The sequence below is a fragment of the Amblyraja radiata genome, chromosome 13 (assembly GCF_010909765.2).
Source record: "Amblyraja radiata isolate CabotCenter1 chromosome 13, sAmbRad1.1.pri, whole genome shotgun sequence".
NCBI classification, from domain to species: Eukaryota; Metazoa; Chordata; class Chondrichthyes; order Rajiformes; family Rajidae; genus Amblyraja; species Amblyraja radiata.
The window spans coordinates 25,482,337-25,502,392 of NC_045968.1; the positions used below are offsets into that span (position 1 = coordinate 25,482,337).

At 42.5% G+C, this 20,056-nt stretch overlaps 1 protein-coding gene across 14 annotated transcripts in view; it reads right to left on the reverse strand.

The window, feature by feature from the left end:
- The window catches only part of kif1a (kinesin family member 1A), a 209,205-nt gene that overhangs the window by 179,322 nt on the left and 9,827 nt on the right, over positions 1 to 20,056 (reverse strand). For all 14 annotated transcript variants that reach the window (XM_033031477.1, XM_033031469.1, XM_033031474.1 and 11 more), the window contains exon 2: positions 16,823 to 16,993. In XM_033031477.1, coding sequence (XP_032887368.1) covers positions 16,823 to 16,928 — 106 coding nt within the window. In that variant the 5' untranslated portion in view covers positions 16,929 to 16,993. The remainder of the gene's footprint in view (positions 1 to 16,822; positions 16,994 to 20,056) is intronic.

Genomic DNA, 20,056 nt, shown 5'->3' on the forward strand with positions numbered 1-20,056 from the left:
ATAGCCTTTGTTAGCCTCACTTACATCAATGGAAATTAATTTTATAAGAAGCCACCCACTTCATTTGATTTGCAGATGGAAGGAATTACCATTTTAAGCCTGAGGATTGGTAAGGTTTAACAGTCACAACAGTTGATCAAGAGATTGATAAAACCATAGAACATAGAATATAGGAATAAATTACAGTATTAATAAAGATAAAACAGATTGCAAGATATTTTTTAAGTTTGTAAAAATAAGGTTCTCCAAAATAAATGGGGATCCCTAAGAAGCAGTCAGGAGAAAATGTGATGGAAAATAATCAAATTGCACATCGCTCTGCTGATAGAGTATCACCTGAACATTTACTCCATTTCTCATTCCACTGAGGGTCCACACCTGCAGAATATTTCCAGTATATTTCCAGCATACTTATTATTTATTTCAAATTTCCAACACCTATAGTATTTTGTATTTAATGTCTCCCACAGGAAATTATTTTGTGAAGATAGACACACAATGATGGAGTAACTCAGCGGGTCAGGCAGCATTCTGCAGTTGTACAGGGCCCTTGTGAGACCACACCTGTTGTATTGTGTGCAGTTTTGGTCCCCTAACTTAAGGAAGGACATTCTTGCTATTGAAGGAGTGCAACGTAGGTTTACAAGGTTAATTCCCGGGATGGCGGGACTGTCATATGCTGAAAGAATGGAGCAACTGGGCTTTTAGAAGGATGAGGGGATCTTATTGAAACATATAAGATTGTTAAGGGTTTGGACACACAGAGGCAGAAAACATGTTCCCGATGTTGGGGGAGTCCAGAACCAGGGGCCACAGTTTAAGAATAAGGGGTAAGCCATTTAGAACGGAGATGTGGGAACACTTTTTCCACACAGAGAGTTGTAAGTCTGTGGAATTCTCTGCCTCAGAGGGCGGTGGAAGCCGGTCTCTGGATACTTTCAAAAGAAAACTAGATAGGACTCTTAAAGATAGCGGAGTCAGGGGATACGGGGAGAAGGCAGAAACGGGATACTGATTGGGGATGATCAGCCATGATCACTTTGAATGGCAGTGCTGGCTCGAAGGGCTGAATGACCTACTCCTGCACATACTGTCTATTATCTATGGAGAAAAGGAATAGGTGATGTTTCAGGTCGAGACCATTGTTCAGAGTGAGAGTCAGGGGAGAGGGAAACTCCTGACAGGATGCTTTCCATGGTGCATCTGCAGAAGTTTGTAAGAGTCATTGGATACCTGCAGACTGTCCTCAATCTTCTGAGGAAGTCAAGACTTTGGTGTGATTTCTTAACCTGGGGCTAGAAAAAATATCGCGGTTCAAAGGGTTTTGGAAATTCTTGCACAAATAACAAGTGAAAGTCTACTTGATGGTAGAGTAAGTAATATTGAAGGCAAATATATATTAGGTTTAATTATGTTTGAGTTGGAAAAGGGAAGTTTTGGAGTAACAGACATTCAGGAGTGAATTACAAACAAAAAACTTACAGTGAACAAATAATTGTGAATGCTACATAGAGTGACCAATGTCTGGATTGAGTAACACTGACATTGATGGGTATCTGGAGATATACTACATCAGGTTCTGACGCAATCGTCTCGCTTTTTTTCATAGATACTGAAGTTCTGCAGAGGTTTTGCTCATCATCACAGGAGCTAAATATTCAGCCTTAATGGCTCAGTACACAAGGGAACTTTTAACTTCCTGTCTACCTCGGTGCTCTTCAACCTGGGCGGTACCGCCCACTAGTGGGGGATTTAAGCTTTCAGTTGGGCGGCAGAATAATTACATGCTGCATTAAAAACATCCAAAATATTCAAACTCAAATCTGTGAGAGAATGTATGTGAAAAGAAAAAGTTACTATCATTTTAGAGAAAAGTATTTAGACAATAGACAACAGGTGCAGAAGTAGGCCATTCGACCCTTCGAGCCAGCACCGCCATTCAACGTGATCATGGCTGATCATCCCCAATCAGCACCCCGTTCCTGCCTGCTCGCCATATCCTCTGACTCCGCTATCTTTAAAAGTCCTATCTAGCTCTCTCTTAAAAGTATCTAGAGAACCGGCCTCCTCCACCCTCTGAGGCATAGAATTCCAGAATCACAACTCTCTGCGTGAAAAAGTGTTTCCTCGTCTCAGTTCTAAATGGCTTACCCCTTATTTGAATTATGTATTTTTTACTTTTATGCTGCACCGACAGCCACCAGAGTGAAAGGACAGCGGAACTCTCCTGCAGGCACCCGCCCAATAAAAGCCCCTCTCCCGTTCCCCAGTCCCTGCTTCTTCTCTCCTACCATTGATCGCCGCTCCTTTGCGGGAACCGCTGCTCAGCGATTCCCGCCGCTGTACCGACTGAGGCCGGAGCTCCAGGTCTGTGGAGAATCGCACCTGCCCTCACCCGCCGCTGCTCCGGTGCCGAGGAGGCCAAACGACAGCCACTGGAAAAGGCGAGAGGGTCGCAGCGGACGGTCACCTGCCGGCCACTCTGTGACCTGTGAAGATGCCGAGGGATTCGGGTCCCACTCACTGTGGGGGAGGGTTGGTGCGATTCTCCACAGACATGGAGCTCCCGCCTCAGTCGGTGCAGCGACGGGAATCGCTAAGCAGTGGTTCCCGCAAAGGAGCAGCAGTCAACAAGATAGATGACAGGACAGAGGAGGCAGGGACTGGGGAATGAGAGAGGGCCTCCTCCCTCCCCCCCCCCCCCCCCCCCCACACCACACATGCTGTAAGTCCAGGACCACCACCGGTCCCGGACCGCATGGACCAGTGGAGAAGGGAGAACTAATGTCGCTAACTCCAGTAGCAATTCAACAGCGGTTGCAGCGCAGGAAACCCGGTTCGATACAATGTTTTTCTGCAGTGACCTATGATCTGGGCATGCGCAGTTGGAATACCAAACTCGTTTATACAGGTATTGAACAAACATAAACAAGATTGTGCCTAAACGTTTTCATTCAACGCGCCACTATATTGGTTCACCAGTGCATATGTAGATATGCTGGGATTTGAGTACTTGGGAAATGGCAAGTGGGTATCCGTGAGAATGGGTTGAAGACATCACTTTGCAAGCTGCTGGACCTGGCTCCACTTAGTCTGGAACTTTGCAGAAGTTTCAGGAAGCTTCTACACCTGTGACCCACTGGTTGCCACAAAGTCTGGGCTTTTGCAGGAGCTCCAGAACACTGACGCTTAATGCATGCCTGTGATTGGTCTAGAAGGGTGGGCTGCACCTGGAATTTTAATATTGCCCTAAAGATGTTTCTATTTTGTTCCTGTGTCTCCCCACTGTCACCCATGATTGGTTGCCTTCAATGGTATGTTTCTCTATGTACTAAGATGTTTCTACTTTGTTGTTATGTGTGAAGATGTTTGCAGGTACTGTTATATGATTGGACGAAGGAGTTGTTACTCCATGTATCTTCTCTCCGGTATCGGTGATTGGGTTTGTAGGGGTTGCCCTCCCCCTGTATGGTCACCAAACAGAGAAACGGTCTGAAAATTACTGAAAGAGGAGACCTTCGCTTGTTCCTTATGAAAATCAAACCAGATAACCGACATTTAGTTTCTCCGCATCAGGCTCAAGGATCTCATTAAATTAAAGGCAATTTCAATTAATTTTATTGTTTTATGCTGGGTATGTAACTTTTTTTTCCAATTTAAATATTAGTGGGCGGTACGGAAATTTTACCCTCACGAAAGTTACAAAAGTGGGTGCTAAGTATTAAAAGGTCGAAGAGCACTGGTCTACCTGATTTAGGATTGCCTGATGAGATAACCCAAGTCAGCTACCTCTGACCAACTGGGTACCAAATATATGAGCTTCCACCACAGACTGTTTGAGATGAAAATACCTTCTGCAATACCTCTTATAAGCGTATGATTCATACAAACAAGTCCCTGTGTCAGGGATGTATGCAGACGCTTGTCATCCCCTATCCCAACACCCGGCCCAAAGGGATTAACACAAGAATGTAACCCCTCTACCTCATTTTTACTCCAGCCAACAGCTGTTTTGTTTGAATCGTTACCTTTTGCCTGCTTCTAATCCCACAAGTGACCGGCAGGACAATGGAACAACTGTGTCAGGGAAAAAGCACATTCTACTGGGATTACGCAACACATACACTCACACACAGAGCTCTCTGTTAAGCAGCCCACACTGGCAGCAATTGGGTTCCCGTGTTCATCAGGGCAGTGATCAATTGTGGCAGCTGATAGTCATCTTCTTAACGAGAAAGTCACTCAAAAAAGTAAGCACGTTTTTACCTTTTCAATGGCCAACAGGAATTCTGTTGCAGGCTGAGCTTCTTCTCAAACAGAGTGATCGCATTGCCAGCCTGTGGTTCACAGACTATTATAAACATGCTGTCTAGGCAACCTAGGCTCTTTATACTCTTCTGAAAAAGCCCAATTAAACAAAAATGAAATTTAGTTCAAGCAGACAGAATTAGTACAGGGGAAGATACCAGTGTGTTTTTTTGTTTATTCATATTTCTGTCTTTTTGTCATTTCTAGGAAAGACCAGCACTTATTGCCCATTCTTAGTCCTTTGAGAAAATTGTAGTGGGGAGGGTCGCAGTGAGCCAGCTACAACCAAGGTCATAGGTAATAGGAGCAGAATTAGACCCATCAAGTCTACTCTGCCATTCGATCATGGCTGATCCACCTCTGCCCCCTAACCCCATTCTCCTGCTTTTTCCTCCCATAACCCCTGACACCCGTACTAATCAAGAATCTATCTATCTCTGCATTAAAAATGTCCACTGACGGCCTCCACAGCCTTCTAGGGCAGAGAATTCCACTGATTCACCACCCTCTGACTGAAGAAATTCCTTTGCATCTCCTTCCTAAATAAACATCCTTTAATTCTTAGGCTGTAACCTCTAGTCCTAGACTCTCCCATTAGTGGAAACATCCTCTCCACATCCACTCTATCCAAGCCTTTCACTATTCAGTACGATTTAATTAGGTCTCCTCCTCATTCTTCTAAACTCCAGCAAGTACAGGCCCAGTGCCATCAAATTCTCATCATGTTAACCCACTCATTCCTGGGATCATTTTTGTAAACCTCCTCTGTACCCTCTCCAGGGCCAGCACATCTTTCCTCAGATATGGTGCCCAAAATTGCTCAATATACTCCAAATGCGGCCTGACCAGCACCTTACCGAGCCTCAGCATTACATCCCTGTTTTTGTATTCTTACCCTCTTGAAATAAATGCTAGCTGAGTGGCTTGCTGGACCTCTTAGATTGAGGCTGGAATTATATATCGGTCAGACTGGGTACAGAACCAGGTGGATTTTGATGACAATTCAGTTGCTCCTGTGCTCATCGTTGTTACTAAGACAAGTTGTTTAGTACTCACAGCCATGGTTGTGGGATTTGAGCTTGGGTTATAGACTGTTAGTTCAGGTCTCTGGGTAACTGGTCAGTAATTTATCCACTGTGCAGCTACAAGACTACAATCAGAGTCAGGTTGGGAGGAGTATGCTCAAAGGATTCTGGTATATGTTATTGGTAATGCAACCCCCCTCGCGCAATAGGCAGTATCCATACGATTTTGGTAGAATGCCCAGATGTTTTAAATAGTTCAAATTTTAGAAATTAAAGATAATTGAAAGCAAGGCTTACATTTTCATAGTCTTCTTCACATTCATTTCCAACCCCCCCCCCCAAGGTGTACTACAGCCAGTGAAGAACCTAATGTAATCTCTGTTGAAACTCCACAGCATTCTTGAACCTGTTGTAATCACAATGGTTTCATTGTTCCAACAGCATTTATCGAGTGGCCCATTTAGCCTCTGTGGAATCTGGGTGTAACGCCTGGTGCATTGAATAGGGGTGGGAATTTACACAATGTGATACACAATGCCAAAAACACAAATGTACCTGAATCAAGGGTGAAGCGTTTGAAAGATCTGTCGCTATTTTAACACCTTTAAAAGTGCCAGGAAATGGAGGAGAAAATCAATAATTGATTTGATTAATTTACCCAACCTCCCCCAACACATGCCCTGCTCATTCCCTTGTACACTGAATGAGACGACAATATGAGGTGCCAAAAGGTGCCAGAGGGCGAGGCTGTCACAGGATCCTTTTGTCAAACATTAACAGGGCAGCCTGAAGTGCTTCACAATGGAGATGCCCATGGCACTTGTGATGCACTGTTCTGCTGGGCAGATAGCAATGACCAAAAATCATTCTGGCACAATGATTGCTTAATATCTGCTGCATGATGTGGGAGGGTGGGGGTTGGAAAGGTGGTTATGGTGGGGTTGGTGCAATTAGTGATGGAATAAACGGAAAATCACAAAGCTGCAGCTGAAGAGAACTAGCTATGCATTGCTGAGTAATCCCTCTCTGCTCACCGAGGATGTAAATTATTCAGGTGCGTCGGTGTCAAGTTGAATGCAGCCTGGTGTTTGTCAGAGGATTAGAGGGTGATGGCGAAAACCACAATGCTCCCTGTCACACACACCGTTTCCTAGTTGTTGATGGTTTATTGGTAGATATAAAGCTTTCAACCCCATCCCCCCAGCCCTCATTCAGGCACTCTCACGGGAGATCACGAGGTTGTTCCTGAGACACAAGGGAACAGGAGCCTTGAATCTTTCAACATTTATTGATCTTTGTTCCTTGACCTCGGACATTACAATTTATACACAAAAAGGGAACACATTCAGATGAATAACATTGTTGAAGAAGAGATGTTTGACACAATGTCATATGTGAATGCAAGAAGGTAACCTTGTGGGAATAAATTGGGCTATATATTTAAGCAACATTGGCACACGTAGAGGACAAATACGGTCTCACTTTAGTACAAGTTGGACATTTAAACCAGGCACCATCTGCAGACTATGGGAAAATTAAAAGTCTGGATCACTTTACCAGAGGTCAGTGAGATGATTTGTCCTGAGAAGATGCAGACGGGATTCACCAGAATGCTGCTAGAGTTAGGAATAGGCTGGGGTTGTTTTCCTTGGAACAGAGGGGGCCGAGGAGTGATGTGACAGAGATATTCAAAATTATGAAGGGCATAGACTGGGTAAAAAGTCGCAAACTTTACCCCTTAGCAGATATATCTATGACCATAGGTTGAATGCAAGAAATCAGAGATTGAGAGGAGAAATAGGAAGATTTTCTTCCACACAGAGGGCATTTAAAATATGGGCCACACTGCCTGAGTGGTGATGGAGGAAGAGACTTTCACTAGTATGAACATTTGTTGACAAATTATCAAGACATAAAATGCTACTGACCAGTAGTAAAGGGCATTAGTTTGGAGTACAGGTGGGTATTTGAAGGTCAATATGGACATGGCTGAAGGGTCATTTTCTGTGCTGTATGACTCTATGCAGTTTCTATGAAGGACATGTCACGGCATTGTGACTTCAGTGTGTTTTTGGATCATGTGCTGAGAGAGAAGTTTGTACATGGACTAACAATAGTTAAATTCAACCCATGTTACCTAACATTTGATTATGCGCGCAAGATCTAAAGAAATGGCCCCTGACAATGAAAGTGGATTTCAGCCAGGAGAGAACATGGGGAAACTGAAAAAAAACAGAAAGAATAGTCTTCCAGGAAAAATAGTGATATAATGGGATTGCTCTATGAACCAACACTAAATGTTTGGGCTGAATAGTCTCCTACTATGTCGTAAAGAGAGACGACTAATGTGAACATGATATATGCACTCATACCATGGTTGATAGCAGGAACATCATCATCATCATGTTGATCTCTTATGAGCAAGCCAGAGAAGGCATAATGGAGAGCTCTTGGAATCACTCAGCACAAATACATTAGTTCAAAGCCTTGAGATGTTTCAATTAAAAGAACCAGGGCTAAGTACAAAGCTAAACAATGCAAAGTATACCTCAACAACCGTAGCTGAGTAGTGTCTCAATGCAAAGAAAACTATTAGAGAAAGCAGAGAAGCATTATTTGCACATTGTTGTGAATGAACAATATCAAGAACTCACCTTCCACAGCATACACACCATTAGCAGTGGTAAAGGGAAAAATAGAGTAGAAATCAATAATGAAGACATTCAGATGAATATTAATACTTCATCATGACAGGGTACATTAGGCGGAAAGAACATTAAAGTTGAGAATGTATTCTGATGAGATTCATGGAACATTACGCTTCACGGAATGCACTCATTTGTAATGATCAAAAGCCAAAGCCACTGGTTAATAGACCAACTCTACTAGAAAGTCCTAAGAATGGATTGTACAAAAATCTGATTAAAATCAATATAACATGAACATGCTTATGAAAGTTTCTAGAACAAAATGAAGATATGTTGAAAGATTAATATTCAGAAATCAAGAGGGATAAAGCTCAAATGCAGAAACTAAATATCAAGCTGAAACCTGGAGTAGAAGAACAAAATAAAGATAAGCAGCTTGGAGCATTGGTGAAAGTGGCACCCACAATAGTGACACCTGTAAGAAAACCATCTGCAGGTTATAAGCCAAGTACAGACTAGTGAATGGTGAGCAATCCCTTGGCTTACATCTCAAAATTATATGGAGAATCGAAAGAGACAAAAGTCTTCATCAAACTGGATCCATCCGGGGTATATACCCACTTATTGGTGATGAGGACGAATCAAGGCCACATGACATTTAACTCCCAAGTTAAATTTAAAAATATATTTATTCATTCACAGAAGGCAATTAAATGTTAATGCCACTGGTGGGTAGAAACAGAAAATAGGTGCAGGAGTAGGCCATTCGGCCCTTCGAGCCTGCACCGCTATTCAATAAGATCATGGCTGATCGTCCAACTCAGTATCCTGTACCTGCTTTCTCTCCATATCCCCTGATCCCTTTAGCCACAAGGGCCACATCTAACTCCCTCTTAAATATAGCCAATGAACTGGCCTCATGTGGTGTTACAAATAGACCACAGGGTAAGGACAATGGAATTTTATTCCATGAAAATGTTAGCAAACCGAAGATTTTTTTTTCTGTTGATGATCCAGAGGTTTTATGGTTAACATTTCTGGTACCAGCTTTAAAAAAAAAAATCCAATAGGAAATACTGGGATTCAAGCTCTTGTTTCTGGACCAATGGTCTAGAACTTCAGCTGTGGCCCAGCAATTTACCCACATACCTGTACCTATCTTTGTTACACAGAGACAAACTGAGGAAGTGGTGTCAACTAATGTCCCCCAATTTAGATCATTTTGGTCTGAGTCATGAAAAACAAAGAAATAAAACACCATCTTTCCTCTTGTCAGCCTAGTATGGAAGGTCGAGCGGAGGAGAGGCAATTAAAACAGAAAGGGCATCACAACTCAAGCTACAAGAAGGAAGGGTTCCGTCTTCGTGACAGTGTTTGGATATGGAGACTGGCAGGCAAGGCAGAGGAGAGAGAACATTCAGATAATGGAGATATGCAGACCTGGTAATAATCGTGATAATTAGAGAGGAATTCCAAAGAATACAATTAATCCTAGCAAGCCTTCCTGGAGAATAGAAGACTGCAAGATTTAAAATGATTCTGTGGTTGTTTATTGTTCAAATGTGATTGTTCAAAAGATTGATATTAATTTACCAATAGCTAGCAAAATTGTAACTTCACCAGAAGTAACACCAACACTGCTATGAAGTTCACAGGGTGTGTGAAGTAGTCACATTTACATTCATAAAACTTGTAACTACACCAAATTACTTTATGTTTTAGCAAAAAAAAAGTCTGGAGGAACTCAGCAGGTCAGGCAGTGTCTGTGGAGGGAAGGAACAGATGATGTTTCGGGTCAGGATCTTTCTTTGGATGAACAAGTGAGTGAGGAAGAACATTCAGTGTCCTTGGACTTGGATTCTTTAATTAACACAGCTCACACCAATTTATTCTGTGCAAAGGCTCACATGCATTACACTGCAATGCCCCACATGCCATTAAGGCTGTGGCTCCACTGATACATGTTCTCACTGACAGCTGTTCAGGTCAAATATGTCAGCTTTGCTTTTTGAAACTGTACATGCTCTGAGCTGGTGCTGCCTGTGCAGTTGAGCCGATGGGTATGACAATATATAGAGAAGATGGGGAAGGATGCGAGAGCAGGAAGGCACATCCTCACTTCATTCTTAAACCCATCTATTGGCAACATAACGACGAAGAAAGAAAACGACCCTTTCTGCATGCAACAGAGTCAGCACACGTATTTAAATATCTCTTGTATTTCACTCTATGAGATACTGTTGTCTTTTTTGGGGGCAGGGCTAAAGGAGCATGTTGTAGGAGCATGTTATATTTTTAATTTATGCCTTGCTACGTTGTAGGACAAAAAGAGGAAAAACACAGGAGCAGACTCAGCGGTTATTGGTCCTCAGGCTGACAAAGGTCTCAATTAATCTAATGAAATTCTAGAATTAATGGTGCAATAACAGGGGACAATATAATTTTTGATTACTCATCACCGATCATCCAAGGCAGTGGAATCAAGCAGCAGTAACTGGTATCTTCATACCCATCTTTCAAGAGCAAGCCAAGATGAATTTCACCCACTTGCAGTTTAGTCAGTAATGGTGAGTCTATATTAATCTTTAGCAAGATCACAGTGTACTGTGTGCAGATTAGTCATCTTTACTATAGAAAGGGAATTAGCTGCAGCCTTCAAGTACTGCATGGAAAAAAGAGAAAAGAAAAACTATACATATTTTCTTCGTGTTTGAGTAACAGATTGAAAAGCAATATGACAGATTTGCTTGAAATTCTGAAAAGACAATGAGGGAGAATGAGATCTAATCAGATCTAAATTAAGGGCCACCGAAAACTAATAAATTGCAAGAGCTGGAACTTTTTTGACACCTAGAGCAGCGGATGCAATAGATGAGGTTGGAGGAGGAGCAGGAGAACCTTTGCCTCACCTGGAAAGACTGCTTAAATTGCAAGAGAATTAGAAACAAGAGTTCAGAGGCACAAGGATTCATTTCTAAGGTTAGAGGCTGGGGCTCATATTCAGAATTAGACTGGATAGGTGGATCAGTCGATATGGGAACAAGGCAGGTGGATGAGATTATAATATTTGCTTTTATGGTGATAATGACATTGGCTGTTAGGAATAAGTGATCTGCTTCCATTATCACTATGTATTTCTGGATATTGAAGACAGCTCATTTAATGGAAGACCATATTAATTAAGTAAAAACTGGTAAACCAAGGTTTTTTTTAAGGCAGTGTTGTTAAATGTGCATGCTTGCTTTATGATTCAGAGAAACAATTTGATCCCTTCTTTCTCATGACGTGGTGACTGCAATGGATTCAAATACAATTGCAGGAAATGAGAGATGCTGCACCCCCTGGGATTTTGTTACGACAGTATGTTTAACACAATCTAAGAGGCAACAATAGGGTTCCAGGTATACAGACTTTAAAGAAAAAAATTGATTGGCTTTAGGAAAAGTAAATCGACCAAAGCAAGTTGAGGATGATGATCATAAACCAAATAATATGGTTGAAATTCATCCTCAAACATGTTCTTTAACATGGCCTTGGAGTGACACATTGTGATCAATTCACCTTCTGAAATTAGTCCAACTGACTTCAACTGAGCTGAATTTCAGAAACAGTGTTCAACAAGCATGCATTACTTATCATGTACTTAGTATAATTGAGTTTGGATTTCAAATAATTCCAAAGAGGTTGGGATGCTCAACAGTTTAAAAAACACTGAAGACCAGCAAACCAAAGAGTCCACATAGCAGAGCTGCAAGGCATTATCATCCAGTATGTGGGTCCCTAGACACGGGGAGGTGATATACATTGGAAGCCAACTAAAATTATGCTAATAAACATAATATCAAACCTGCATTCTCATCTATCTGAGAAGAGTCCTGATCCAAAACATCACCTATCCATGTTCTCCAGAGATGTTGCATGATGCACTGAGTTACTCCAGCACTTTGTCTCTTTTTTTTTGTAAACCAGCATTCTCATCTATCTCACTGCCATTTTGTGTAAAACAATGGCAGTGACTACACGGAATAAGCCTGAGGAGAATCCGTCTTTAATAATACCAGTGTAAACAGTAACACAAATTAAAAGGGAATAGTCGTATTCCACAAATATGTTCCAATCATTTTCTCATATTTTGTTATATTGAAGATGTAAATCATATAGACAAAGGATTCACTATGTGTGTTGTAACTAACTATATTTTGAAGGCTTCTGGTAAACCATATAACAAGTAAATAATCAAACGAAGCTGTGGGGATTCAAAATATGTCAGATCTGGGGCAGTCAGAGAGTGAAACAACCAAAAAGTGTGCCCCAAGAGGCTCAGTAGAGTGTCCACTTCCTATTTACATATTTGAGATGGATTTATCCATATTTATTTTTCTTTCCCTCATTTTCATATAACACAGCAAGCAGCAATTCTTATCAAGTCTATGACAGCTCCCAAAGCAATCCTTTTTCCCCCACACATATTTCTCTGTAACCTCATCTTGCACACTTACCTATCAACATATTAATTATCCTACCAAACTCCCATAAGCTGCAGCCAGCACTTTAAGATGTGGGAGAACAAATATACATTTGGGGAAACCCATGCCATCTCATGGGGAACGTGCAAACTCCACATAGGCAGCACCCAAGGTCAAGAGTGAATCTGTATCTATGGAGTTTTTTACATTCATGGATATTGAAATGATGGAAAGAGTCAGGAGAATCTCGGTAGATGTAATGCAAACCATGCCAAAACAACGTATAGCAGTAATCAAAAAATATCTAATTAGCTTGTTAACTACCATAGCCTGTCTAGTAGGCTGCTTGTCTTAAAACTATGATGTTCAGTATTGTCTCTTTTCTAGTAATCAAGATATAAGGAACCATGAAAGACTGAAAATTATATAAGGACAATTTATGAAATTGTTCCCAAGTTCATGAGCTTGCATCATGGCCAGGTATGGCAATTCCAAAGCACAAAATGCTTCAGAGAGAGGTGGACTTAGCCTGATACATCCTGCACACAGTCCTCCCCACCATCGAAAGCATCAACGTGAAGCACTACCTCATAAAGTAGTATCTATATCATCAAGGATCCCCACCATCAACGTCAATCCCTCCTCACAGCTATCTTCAGGCAGGAAGTACCAAAGCCTTGTCCCACATAACTAGATTCAGGAACAACTACTTTCTTGCAACTTTCTTGAAGCACTCATGCAACCCAAATTCTATCTTGACGATGGAACAGTTTTTCCATAGATGCTCCCTGCCTTGATGAGTGTATCTAGCACTTTTTACTTTTTATTTTAGATTTCCAACCTATGTAGTTTAAAAAAAAATCTGATTTGCAATTGTGTCTTGTTCCAAGAAGATATTTGCCACTGCTCAAAGATGGGCCATACTTCCTCAGTAAGCATCTCTTTTTTTACTAGGTTGATTCCAATTTGATGTATTCAAAAAGCTTGCGATTTTGTGAAAACCCCCCATTCAGAGCAGTGCGTATACCAATCAGAAATCAGCTTTGTCCAGTTCTCCAAGGACCAACTATAAAATAGAAATGTTTTTAAATTTGAAAAGACATTGGAAAGAAGGAACCAGAAGGAAGTGCAGATGGGCACTATGCAGGGGGTCTCTCGTGTTTGCACATGAGACTTTTCACCTTCAATGTGTTGACTTGATTGTAGTTAGAACTTTTGCTTACTTATCACAACGCAGGGGGGCACCATTCAGCCCATCAGGTGATAATTTATATTAGACAATAAATAAGCCAGCACATTTTTGCAATATGAGAGGAAACCAGAGCATTCAAAAGAAAGTCATGTCAGTACAATGAGAGTTTGCAAAATGCATAGTTAGTACTAGAGGTCAGGATCGAATCCCGGGAGCTGGTTGGCATCACTACTAGCAGCTGCACACTAAGCTCTTCTAAAGCTCTACAGGTGTCTTGCTTTTGGTATCCATAGAACCTGGTTGAAGGGGTGCATGGATTGAGTGCCATGTCTCACTTCTTATTGTGTACGTTGGGCTTTGTTGCTGGCTTCATTCTGCCGTCCAACCAAAACCAGAGTTTTTCCAGCTCTACAGTACATCAAAGAGTCAGTGGGACATCTTGTGATCATTCCTTACCTCACCATATCCTGTTCATCCCGTCTGAGCACAATTTCTACATCTTACGATTTCTTCCCCATCCATCATTACATATTACAAGTAGGGCTTCAAAGTTGCAGTTGATCTTTCTTGGGAGTATAAACAATTCAACGCAAGAAGTATCAGCCTAAAGCCCAACATAAACGTGCGACTAATGATCAGTGGCCAATGGTCAACAGCTGGAGACAATTTCCATTTCATAGCAACAATGGCTTCACCGCTAATCCTATTGGCACTGAGATAGACATAATCAAGAAGATTGGAATTCTTTGTACAAAACTTCTACAAGTAAATCATGGCAATCTCGGTTCGAATGCTGGTGGAAAAGAGCCCTTCACGAAACTACACCAGGTAATTCCCAGCAGGATTCGCTGGAGTCCTGTTTGTCCTTTCCCAGTATCATTCACACACCTGATGATACACAGCTGGAGCACTGCACCTGCCCTCGCTCACTGCCACAAACTGGAGATGGAGCTTTATAACGATACGATACACTTTATTCATCCCCGGTGGAAAATTGGTCTGCCGACAGGCACAACGCACAAGGTACACAAAAACTTGAAATCAAAAATAAAAGACAAGCAACTGTTGGCTGGCTGTCGTGTGCACAGCGCCTTCACCGGAACAAACAAACAAACAACCACAGACCTATACCCTAGGCAGAGGATTCTAAACTAGAGTGCCCCCCCCCCCCCCCACTACACCAGGTCCCTCTTTGTTCTCCCACGGTCCCTTACGGTGGTCCACCCACGCCAGGTCCCCATTGTTCTAAACGGCGACCCCCCCATAGCTGGGTTCCCATTGTCTTCACCTCCCCCTCACGCTCATCAACTGCGAGGCCCTGACGCCGCCGAGGCCCACGATGCTGCCAGCGGAATCACCGCTTCCGCCGAGTTTCCCGCCGCCAAGGCACCCAACGCTGCCACCGCTGAGGCTCCTTCGGCCCAGACAGGCCTCGCCGCCCAGCCTCACTGCAGTCCCCCGGGAGGCCTGTGGGCGAGTCAAGCTCCGGTCTTTGGTCGTCATTCTGGTCGGCGGCGGCGTGGTTGTTCGGCGGGTGGATCGGGCCGACGCGGCTCCCCGGGACACTCCCGCGCACAGGGCAGCCTACAACCTCTGTTGATCATCCACAGGAAAATATGGAAGCACGTCTCGCTGAGACTGGCACGGTCAGTGAAAGGGCGTGGACTGTGAATGACTTCCACAATTCATACCAAACGACCGACTTTCAGTGTGTAAAAAAATACACAAAGTACTGAAGTAATTCAATGGATGAGGCAGCATATCTGAAGGACATCTAAAGGCTATGTTTCCAGTCAGGACACTTATTCAGACTGGTTGTAGTAGCAGGGGGGAAAGCTAGAAAAGAGATGGATCAGATAAAGCCTGATGAGTGATAGGTAGATACAGATGAAGGGGGATTTGCTTGGCAAATAGAAAGACAAAGGCTAGAGATGAAAATAAGACGAGGTGAAATGTAAAGCCAGGGGGAGGGGTATACCTGCCTTTATCCTTCCTTCTGGCATTACATTTCACTCCATTTCTTATCTGACACCCTTTTGCCTCCTTTCCATCTCTCTCACCTTTGTCCACTCATCTGCTAATCAAACCCCCCTCCAGTATCAACCTATCACTTGCTAGGCTTTGTCCCATCTTTTCCAGCTTTTTCTACCTTACTCCAATCAGACTGAAAGGGTCCCAACCCAAAACCTCACCTTTCCATGTTTTCCAGGGATGCTTCCTGACCCACTGAGTTCCTCTAGTACTTTTTGTTTGTTTGTTTTTTAAACCATCATCTGCATTTCCTTGTCTCAGTTTTTAGTGTTCAGCATAATAGAAACAGCATTGCAGGCTGTCCTTTCATTTCTATCATTCAGTTCATATTAGAACTGCCTAATGCAATCTCTACCACCAGGATCTTGCACTTGCACTCTTATGAGATTACTTGAGATATGGAATCAGAGCACACCACTGCATGAAGGGACAAGGATGCTCATACAACAGGAGATTGACTGCCCCTTCTCTCTAGTCTTGTTTGTAGTTCTTCTGTGGCTATCATGGAGAGAGTAATCCAAGGCCTGACATCGTTGCAATGATCATACTTTAACCACAGTTTCAATCTTCAAAACCCACGTTATAACATCATTTTACTCAGCTTTCACAAGGGAGTTAACTGGGTGTTAGCATGATGCAGAACACATGTTTAGTGCTCCAAAAGTACATGACATCTAACTTCTAGGATGAATGCAGGGCCTTCCTAGTTGGCACCCCAAAGGGCCAATGAATTTACCCACTTTGATGTGTTTTTTTCCTTCATAGCTTGTTGACATTTCTATTGAGCATCTTACTTACAACAGCCATTTGCAAACCTGAGAAGTGCGGGCGGTAAAGGCATCATAAAGCACCAGTAAAGACAGAGTTCATCCTATCAAACCATCAGGTCCTGTCAGAATTAAACTGAGCCGAAAGGCTAGAATTCCCAGCAGCTGCTCTGAATGAATTACCCATTTCACACAGGAGGTTTAGCATTTACAAAAATCCTGACTGACTCGTGATAACATCAAAGTAAAACAATGCTGTGTGCTCAACACCGTCAGGAAGGTATTAATGTTCCCGACTCAGGTCATATCATCATTTCCTATCTTTCTGTTTGCTTTAAGAGGGCAGACTGAAGCAAAGGAGTGTGGTGTGGAAGCAAACACTCACTCGTTGTGTTTCCTGACATCTGAATAATGCATTTGCTATCCCGGCCGATCTCTCTGGAGTTGAAGGGCCGCACTCTCACCGCCACCTTCACCGAGGCACTAGCCATCTTGTTTCCGTAGAGCCCTCAGAGAGGCTGGACTTGTCTGGTGCTGTTTTAGTCAGAATATTGTCCTAGAGAGAGAGAGAGGGGAAAAAGGAGAGCAAATGTTAATCTTTATAATCCTGATTGTATCCCTACATAATCTAACAATCCTATTTCAAATAAACCTGGCAGAACCTTGATATAATCCTGTTTCACTGACCCAGCACATTTCTCTCTGTTACCCTGTTAGACAGGCATCTTGCTCAGTAGCAGTCTTCCTGTATGAGGAGGCAGTGATTGACATCACTGTGAGTCAGCAGTGGACAGGAGACTCAGTGCACATGCACACCCCAGTCCCTGGATTGCTCTTGTGTTACATGTTGTAAGCACAGAAACAAGACGGCAACACAGCTGAGGGCATGACTGGGGGATGTGGCACAACAAAGAGTTCAGCCTCAGAAGGCAATGAGACCAGCGCTGAAGGAGAAACTGTCATTGCTGGTCAGATTACAGCAAATGAGGCTGGTGCTGAAGTTCTTGTCATTTGGTCCTAGATCTTTTGGCCATTGAGAAAGACAGTAAAAAACTTGCTGGAAGAGTAGGGACCAAGCTAGGTACAATCCAGTTATTTGGATCTCATCTTCGTTTCTCCCTTTATATTGGACATGGGTGTCTTTCTAGTTGTTACTGCCTCACAGGATACACACCATGCAGTAGTGGGTCTCTTTACCATACCAGCAGGTGCACCCAGCACTCAGCCTCTAAGATTAATCCCTGCTTCATCATTCCAAAATAGGGATTAATAAAGACCCATGTATCCTCATTACTGTCAATGATACAGCTAAGACTGACTTTCAGTTAATATCTGTCAATCTGGCTCAAATGTACTGATTTATTTTAAGATTGCAAAATGTTACCAAAAAATAGAAAGAAAGGGAACGTTAGAAAATAATTATAAAGGATCAGACACTATCCTTTTACACACTGGGATTGGGTGGAACAGTGCATCATACACAGACCTCCGAGACTACTGGAGGACACAATGTGGCAACTGGCAGAGTCTACTGAGCATTGATTGCACTGATGAAAAGCTCAATGTGGCATAGGCTTGTAGGCATAGAAAATGAAAATGATGTCAGGAATTCGCTCAATAGCAGGTACAGACTGCTTAACGAGGATGCAAATTTTAAGAAACTGGTTCCCATTAAGATTTCAATAATTACTGATCCTGGTCCCTCTAGTCAGCCTAGAAAGTTCAGATCTAGTTTTTTTCTGCTACATTTGCAGTAACAGCTTGTTTTCATCCAACTCAGCCTCTTTACCAATGGGCAATCTCTTGACAGTTGAGGCACAGTGAGCCCTTCTATGTGCCCACCAACAAAGTGGCTCTACTTCTCTATTTCACTGATTAATCCAAAAGGCATGGCTACACTCCCCCACCTGCCTGGCTGACATTCAAACTCATGTAAACCACGTCTCTGCTGCGCTGAAGTAAACCAAAAACTACTTTCTCGGGCTCTCATGAGCTGTTACATCTCCATCGTCCAACTCCACCCCAATGGCTGCCTCCTCAGAACTCAGCTCAGCCTGTATTTTCTAGAACATCTATCCTTTCACACAAGATTTCCCTCAATCACTCTTCCTCTTCCTTTGCTCTCCCATAACTTTCTGGCCTCAGCTGTGACTCAATTTAACTCACCCCATCTCCTCTCTGTTAAATGCAAGTCACTCACAGAACCTTATCCTTGATCCTCCACTGATCGCTGCCGTCTTGAAAAAGATCCCTGTGATATTTAGTCACCTCCATCCCTGCTTATAAAAGAACCAACCATTCTAGAACACCCTTACAATGCTTCAAATTCACCCTCCAGCTCACAGAACTGGACCTAGGGTTGAGATTTTTGATTGGAGAAAGGCTAACTTTGAGGTGATGCGAAAGGATTTAAAAGGAGTAAATTGGGACTTTGTTTTATGGGAAAGATGTGGAAGAGAAATGGAGTACATTTAAAGGTGAAATTTTAAGAGTACAGAATCTTTATGTCCCTGTTCGGTTGAAAGGAAATAGTAAAAATTGGAAAGAGCCATGGTTTTCAAGGGAAATTGGACACTTGGTTCGGAAAAAGAGGGAGATCTACAATAATTATAGGCAGCATGGAGTAAATGAGGTGCTTGAGGAGTATAAAGAATGTAAAAAGAATCTTAAGAAAGAAATTAGAAAAGCTAAAAGAAGATATGAGGTTGCTTTGGCAAGTAAGGTGAAAGTAAATCCAAAGGGTTTCTACAGCTATATTAATAGCAAAAGGATAACGAGGGATAAAATTGGTCCATTAGAGAGTCAGAGTGGACAGCTATCTGCAGAGCCAAAAGAGATGGGGGAGATATTGAACAATTTCTTTTCTTCGGTATTCACCAAGGAGAAGGATATTGAATTATGTGAGGTAAGGGAAACAAGTAGAGTAGCTATGGAAACTATGAGATTCAAAGAAGAGGAAGTACTGACACTTTTGAGAAATATAAAAGTGGATAAGTCTCCAGGTCCGGACAGGATATTCCCTAGGACGTTGAGGGAAGTTAGTGTAGAAATAGCAGGGGCTATGACAGAAATATTTCAAATGTCATTAGAAACGGGAATAGTGCCGGAGGATTGGCGTACTGCGCATGTTGTTCCATTGTTTAAAAAGGGGTCTAAGAGTAAACCTAGCAATTATAGACCTGTTAGTTTGACGTCAGTGGTGGGCAAATTAATGGAAAGGATACTTAGAGATAATATATATAAGCATCTGGATAAACAGGGTCTAATTAGGAACAGTCAACATGGATTTGTGCCTGGAAGGTCATGTTTGACTAATCTTCTTGAATTTTTTGAAGAGGTTACTCGGGAAATTGATGAGGGTAAAGCAGTGGATGTTGTATATATGGACTTCAGTAAGGCCTTTGACAAGGTTCCTCATGGAAGGTTGGTTAAGAAGGTTCAATGGTTGGGTATTAATGGTGGAGTAGCAAGATGGATTCAACAGTGGCTGAATGGGAGATGCCAGAGAGTAATGGTGGATGGATGTTTGTCAGGTTGGACGCCAGTGACTAGTGGGGTGCCACAGGGATCTGTGTTGGGTCCACTGTTGTTTGTCATGTACATCAATGATCTGGATGAT